Source organism: Urocampus carinirostris, chromosome 20 (genome assembly GCF_059441175.1).
Source record: "Urocampus carinirostris isolate Australia breed hairy pipefish chromosome 20, RoL_Ucar_1.0, whole genome shotgun sequence".
Taxonomy (NCBI): Eukaryota; Metazoa; Chordata; class Actinopteri; order Syngnathiformes; family Syngnathidae; genus Urocampus; species Urocampus carinirostris.
Genome location: NC_142368.1, coordinates 8,195,600 through 8,202,593, shown reverse-complemented (window position 1 = coordinate 8,202,593; position 6,994 = coordinate 8,195,600). Strand labels below are relative to the sequence as shown.

The 6,994-nt window shown below is 35.4% G+C and overlaps 1 protein-coding gene across 6 annotated transcripts in view; it reads left to right on the top strand.

The window, feature by feature from the left end:
* The first annotated feature begins 429 nt into the window (after window positions 1-429).
* The window catches only part of vegfab (vascular endothelial growth factor Ab), a 56,812-nt gene continuing 50,247 nt past the window's right edge, over window positions 430-6,994 (top strand). For 5 of the 6 annotated variants that reach the window (XM_088324619.1, XM_088324617.1, XM_088324618.1 and 2 more), the window contains exons 1-2: window positions 430-504; window positions 2,568-3,237. In XM_088324619.1, the coding sequence (XP_088180745.1) occupies window positions 3,184-3,237 (54 nt within the window). In that variant the 5' untranslated portion in view covers window positions 430-504; window positions 2,568-3,183. Of the gene's footprint in view, window positions 505-2,567; window positions 3,238-6,994 lie in introns of those variants that run through there. The other variant, XM_088324621.1, reaches the window with a different exon arrangement.

Genomic DNA, 6,994 nt, shown 5'->3' with positions numbered 1-6,994 from the left:
AGAGCAAAATAAGGTAAAAAGACAAAGAGAGAGAGAAAGAGACAAAGAGAAACAAAGAAAGAGACAAAGAGAGACACAGAAAGTGAAAGAGAGAGACAGCGAGAGAGAGAAAAAGGGAAGGGAAAAAGAGAGAGGGAGAGAGAAATACAAGTCCACCGTCTTTGTGAGAGGCACCTGGCTTTGGCAACATCAAGTGGACATATTTCAACCTACAGCTCGTTTTTCTCTTGCGCTTCACTGAGCGTTGTCTCGCGGGCCGGATTCAATCCCTTAGCGGGCCTGATCTGGCCCCCGGGCCGCATGTTTGACACCCCTGGTCTAGTGTGTTTCTCTCCACTAGAGGGCGCCTTATCAGTTTGTAATTAGGACAGGTGTGTCAAATCACACTAAATCTGTTTCTTATTAGCCTCACCCTTCCAGGGACATTTGGACAGCACTAGGGTGATTTCAATTTCTACTTTTGTTTTTAAACATCACCTTTTCCAGGGTATCTTGCTTTATGAGGTTTGTTTTTTTTGTATTTTTTCTTTTGTTTTCTTTTAGACAGTTTTAGGGTTTTCGATCGTTTCTTTCGCGAGTATTTTTGTGTTTTTGAGTACTGTGAGGTTTTTGCTTAGCAAAATCGTTTTTGGGTAAACAGTCTTGATTTTTGCTGTGGAACAGTTGTAGAATTTTTTTGTTTTCATTGTATAAGGTTTTTAGATTGTATTCTTTACGCTAGTATCACTTTCTGACTTTATTTTCCAAATATTTTGCGACTGTCCATTGTTGTATTTGTATTTTGCTGCATTTTTGGTTTGGCTCTCTTTGCTTTTGTTTTGAAACTGTCGTAATAGAAATATTCCCATTTATTTCTTTACACTTTTAAGTCTTTAATTATTTCATAAAATTATATGAATGGGTTAGATTTATTTATTGGAAACATGTTTTAAACCAGAGGTCTCCAACCTATTTCAAAATGGCTACGTTTTGTTTCTAATTAGCGGAAAAGGGCACCCAGTTTGATATGAATTTCTAGATAGCAACTTTGCTAGGTTGCTTGTTAAATAGATAAGGAGTAGCTTCAATGTTAGTAATAAATGTAAACAGTTAAAACGCTAAAAGGGAGCTAGCTAGCTAAAAGAGTAAAAAGACAACTAAATAGTCAGATAGAAATCTAAAAAAAGCTAGCTAGCTAGCTAGAAAAACGGCTAATATTTATCTTGATAACTAGCAAAAAAAGACAGCATGTAAACAGTGTAAAAAGCTAGCTGGATAGCTTGCTAAAGAGCCGCCTTCGAATGAAAGTTTAAAGGGACATTGAGTATTATTCAGCGTCTCATTCAGTGACTATAAACATGCTATGTTATAATGATAAATAGTGTCCTTATAAAATGATTGAGGGAGAAAAGGAGAAGAAGAGATAGAGGAGAATAATTAGAAAAGATAACAAGAGAGAGTGTGAGAAAAAGACAAAGAGAGGAAAAGGAAAAGCGCAAGTTTGAGAAAGAGAGAGAGAAAAAAAGACTGTGTAAGAGAGAAAGTAAGAAAAAAGAAAGAGCGAGAGAGAGAGTGAAAGAGAGAGGAGGGGGGGAAATCGAAAAGGGAGAGAAAGAGATAGTAGGGGTGAGAAAGAGGGTGAGAAAGAAAGAGAGAGAGAGAGAGAGAGAGAGAGAAAGACAAAAGTGAGAGAAAAGAAAAAGAGAAAAACACGAGGAAGAAAAAAAAAGAGAGGAGTAAAGAGAGAAATGGAGGGAAAGAGCGATAGAAATTGAGAAAATAGTGAAGAAAGAGAAAAAGAGAGAGCGGGAGATGAATAAAGAGAGAGAGAGAGAGAGAGAGAGAGAAAGGTGGGATAGAAAAGGGAGAGAAAGAAATAGTAGGGGTGAGAATGAGGGAGAGAAAGACAGAAAGAGTGAGAAAGACAAAAGTGAGAGCAAAGAAAAAGAGAAAAACATGAGGAAGAGAGAAAATAAGAGAGGAGTAAAGAGATCAATGTAAAAAAAGAGAAGTAGAAATTGAGAGAGAGAGAGAGAGAGAGAGAAAGAGAAAGAGAGAGAGAGAAAAAAAACAAAGGAGTCCCTATTGAACCATATTGTTGAGAGAGGGAGAGGGAAATGGAGAGGGAGAGAGAGAGAGAAGGGAACACTCCCAGTTTTGCGAGTCGCCTGGTTTTGGCAACATCAAGGGGACGGACACATGTAAGAGAGAAAATAATGAGGTAACAGAAAAAGGGAGAGTGAGAGAAAAAGAAAAAGTGTGAGAAAGAGTGATAGAGAAAAAAATATGAGAGAGTGAGAAAAAGGAAAGAAAGAGGGAGGGGACAAAAAGAGTAAGAAAACAGACAAAGTAAAAAGAATGAAAGAGAGATGCAGAGGAAAAAAAGAAAAGAGGTGGAAAAAAGTAAAGACATCCCGCAGTTTTGTGAGTGGCTTGGCTTTGGCGACATCAAGTGGACACATCCGAAACCACCGCTCATTTTTCTCTTGTGCTTCTTCCGGCAACACCGGCGCACGTCTGACGCCCGCGCTCCATTTTTGTTCCCCAGCAAACTTTGCATCCAAACAAATAAGCATTCTTCATTTCAGAGTTCCCCCAAACTCCACGGGACGTCACATGACGCGCACGACCACGCCCCCTTCCCCCCCTCGTCAACCAATCACCGCCCGCCGTCTCGATCCCCACAGAAACGCACACGCTTCCCTTACGCATTGTAGAGTCGAGCTGCAACCGGAGAACATCACGCGGATCACTCTCCTCCCTCCCATTTTCGAAAGGACACTCAGAGAGCGGCGTCAACTCGCTTTTCAACGCCTTTCGCTTGGATTTCCGAGGAAGAACCGCCGGGAGTGGGGGGGGGGAAACCCGCAGAGCATGGTGCGTAATGTTGCGAGGAAAAGCGCACGGGACCATGTTCAACATCCCGGATGGCGCTTTAGTCTTCATGTTTAGAATGAGTAGAATGCTTCGAATGTGTGGATAGTAAACACTCCCCCCCTTTACCCCTCACCCGGCATCCCCTTCCCCCCGGATTTTCAAGGATCTCCCCTTCTCCCGAGGATTTTTTTTGGGGTGCGTTTCCCCTGCAATGGACAGGGCAGGAAGGCGAGCTTCGAGACACGAACTTTTTCATGTGATTGTTGGGATTTGAGAAGCGAGCAAAAGGATTCTAACACGTCGCCCGGATTTGGATTTGACAACACGATGAACTTTATTGACAGTTTGACACTTTTATTTCTGACGCTGTCGGCTGTCAAGGTGAGTGCGCGCCGAGGAGGGGGAAAACGACCTTGCTTTGAAATCAGGACGTCCATTTGCGAGTATTTTGGGGGAGTATTATGGTATGTCATGTTTCTGTAGTAAGATTTTTGTAGTATTTCCGCAGAAGTATTATTCGAGTATTTCTGTGGGATTTTTGGGTGGTATTGCTGTATATTTTGTAGTATTTCTGGAGGAAGGTTTTTATGGTATTTCTGATGGATTTTTTGGGAGTATTATGATATAGTATGTTTCTGGAGCAATATATTTGTATCATTTACTCCGAAGTATTATTCTAATATTTCTGTGGGATTTTAAGATGTTACGGTATACTATGTAGTTAGTAGTTCTCTAGCGTGGGTTTTGGTAAGGTTTCTGTAGTAAGATTTTTGTAGTATTTCCGCAGAAGTATTATTCGAGTATTTCTGTGAGTTTTTTGGGTAGTATTGCTGTATATTTTGTAGTATTTTTGGAGGATGGTTTTCATGGTGTTTCTGATGGATTTTTGGGGAGTATTATGATATAGTATGTAATGTTTCTTGAGCAATATATTTGTATCATTTACTCCGAAGTATTATTCGAGTATTTCTGTGGGATTTTTGGGTGGTATTGCTGTATATTTTGTAGTGTTTCTGTAGGAAGGTTTTTATGGTATTTCTGATGGATTTTTTTGGAGTATTATGATATAGTATGCAATGTTTCTTGAGCAATATATTTGTATCATTTACTCCGAAGTATTATTCTAATATTTCTGTGGGATTTTAAGATGTTACAGTATACTATGTAGTGAGTAGTTCTCTAGTTTGGTTTTTGGTAAGGTTTCTGGAGGAATATATTTGTGCAATTTTCCCTGAAGTATTATTCGAGTATTTCTGTGAGATTTTTGGGTAGTATTGCTGTATATTTTGTAGTATTTCTGGAGGAAGGATTTTATGGTATTTCTGATGGATTTTTTTGGAGTATTATGATATAGTATGCAATGTTTCTTGAGCAATATATTTGTATCATTTACTCCGAAGTATTATTCTAATATTTCTGGGGGATTTAAAGATATTACGGTATACTATGTAGTTAGTAGTTCTCTAGTTTGGGTTTTGGTAAGGTTTCTGGAGGAATATATTTGTGCAATGTTCCCTGAAGTATTATTCGAGTATTTCTGTGGGATTTTTGGGTATTACTGCTGTATATTTTGTAGTATTTTTGGAGGAAGGTTTTTATGGTATTTCTGATGGATTTTTTGGAGTATTATGATATAGTATGTAATGTTTCTTGAGCAATATATTTGTATCATTTACTCCGAAGTATTATTTGAGTATTTCTGTGGGATTTTTGGGTGGTATTGCTGTATATTTTGTAGTGTTTCTGTAGGAAGGTTTTTATGGTATTTCTGATGGATTTTTGGGAGTATTATAATATAGTATGTAATGTTTCTTGAGCAATATATTTGTATCATTTACTCCGAAGTATTATTCTAATATTTCTGTGGGATTTTAAGATGTTACACTATACTATCTAATGTTTCCGTGTTATTTTTTGTAGTAGTACTGTATATATTGTTTAGTATTTTCCTAGTGTATTTTGCAGTATTTCTGTAGTAAGATTTTTGTAGTATTTCCTTGGAAGTATGTCTCTATTATTTCTCTGGGATTTCTGTATACTATGTAGTATTTCGCTAGTGTGTTTTTCTTTTGGTAGTGTTTCTGGAGTAAGATTTTTGTAGTATTTCCTCGGAAGTATGTTTCTAATATTTCTCTGGGATATCTGTATAATATGTAGTATTTCTCTAGTGTTTTTTTTTTTGTAGTGTTTCTGGAGTAAGATTTTTGTGGTATTTTTTTGTAGTAGTACTGTATATTGTCTCATATTTCTCCAGTGTTTTTTGCAGTATTTTTCAGGTATATCCTCAGAAGTATTATTCTAGTATTTCTGTGGGATTTTGTAGTATTATGTGATAGTATGTAGTGTTTCTGGAGCAAGATTTTTGTGGTATTTCCACAGAAGTATTTGGTCTAGTATTTCTTCAGGATTTTTGTATTGTTACAGTATACTATGTAGTATTACTGTAGTGTGTTTTTTTTTGGTCATGTTTTTCAAATAAGATTTGTAGCATTTCCTTGAAAGTATTTTTCCCATAATTTTTGTGGTGTATTTTGGTCGTATTGCTGTATATTTTGTAGTATTTTTCTAGTGTTTTTGCAGTATTTCTGTAGTAAGATTTTTGTGGTATTTCGTCGCAAGTATTATTCGAGTATTTCTGGGGGATTTTTGTAGTATGATTTAATATGTAGTGTTTCTGGAGCGAGATTTTTGTGGTATTTCTTCAGAAGTATTTCTGTGGGAATTTTGTGGTGTTAACGGTATACTATGCAGTTGTTCTGTAGTGTGTTTTCTGTAAGGTTTCTGTAGTAAGATTTTTGTAGTATTTCCGTAGAAGTATTATTCTAGTATTTCTGTGGGATCTTTGTGATGTTACTGTATACTATGTAGTAGTTCTTTAGTTTTTGTAGTAAGCTTTTTGTAGTATTTCCTCAATTTTTTTCCTAGCGTTTCTGTGGTATTTTGTAGTATTTTTGTTGCATTATTTTTAATGTGTTTCTGTCATTAGTGTATATTATTTAGTATTTCTGTAGTGGTATTCCTCCATTATGGTATTACTGGATTTTTTTAATTTTTTCTTTTAATATTTTCGTAGAATGTCTGAAGAAGGGTTTCTCGAATTTGATTGTTCTATTTCCTCAGAAGTATTTGTTTAGTATTTTTTAGTAAGTGTTTCTTTAATTGGATTTTTTTCTAGTTCCTCAGAAATGTTTTTCCTGGTATTACTGTGGTATGTTTTGGAAATTTTAGTCAATATTTTGTAGTATTTTTTGTTGCAGTATTTTTAAAGAATTTCTCTCATTGTTTTTCTTTAGCATTTTTGTAGTCTTTCTGTAAAAGTACAGTGTCTTTTGTAGTGATTCGGTGGTAAGATTTTTGTGGTATTATCTCGGAAGTTGTATTCTAGAATTTCTGTTTGATTTTTGTACTGTTACAGTATACTATGTAGTATTTCTCTAGGGTTGTTTTGTAGTATTTCTGGAGTAAGATTTTTGTAGTACTGTATTTCTTCAGAAGTTTTTTCCCATAATTTTGTGGTATATTTGGGTAGTATTGCAGGATTTTTGTAGAATTTCAGCATAGCTATTTGTCTAGTATTTCTGTGGCATTTTTTGTAGTGTTTCTGTAGTAAGGTTTTTGTGGTACAGTATTTCCCCTTAAGTATTTTTTCTGGCATTTCTCTGGGATTTTTGTAGTGTCACAGTAAACTATGTAGTATTTCTCTAGTGTTTTTTTCATAGTGTTTCGAGTAAGAATTCTGTAGTATTTCCTCTGAAGTATTTTCTGAGTAATTCTGCGGGATTATTGTGGTATTACTGTATATTTTGTAGTGGTATTTCTCATATAGTATTACTGTAGCAGTACTTTTGTATTATTTTTGTAGTATTAGTATATCTCTTGTAGTATTATTTTTAGTATTTTTGTAGAATGTCTGTAGAAGTGTTTTTCTAATATGATCATTGTTCTATATCCTCAGAAGATTTTTTGGTAGTTTTATTGGATATTTTGTAGTATTTCTGTTACAGTATTTTAAAAGTATTTCTGTAATTGTTTTAGCAATTGTTTGATTATAGTATTACTACATATTTTGTAGTATTTTAAAAATATTTTTGTAGAATGTCTATAGAAGTGTTTCTCTAATGGGGCTTTTGTTCTATTT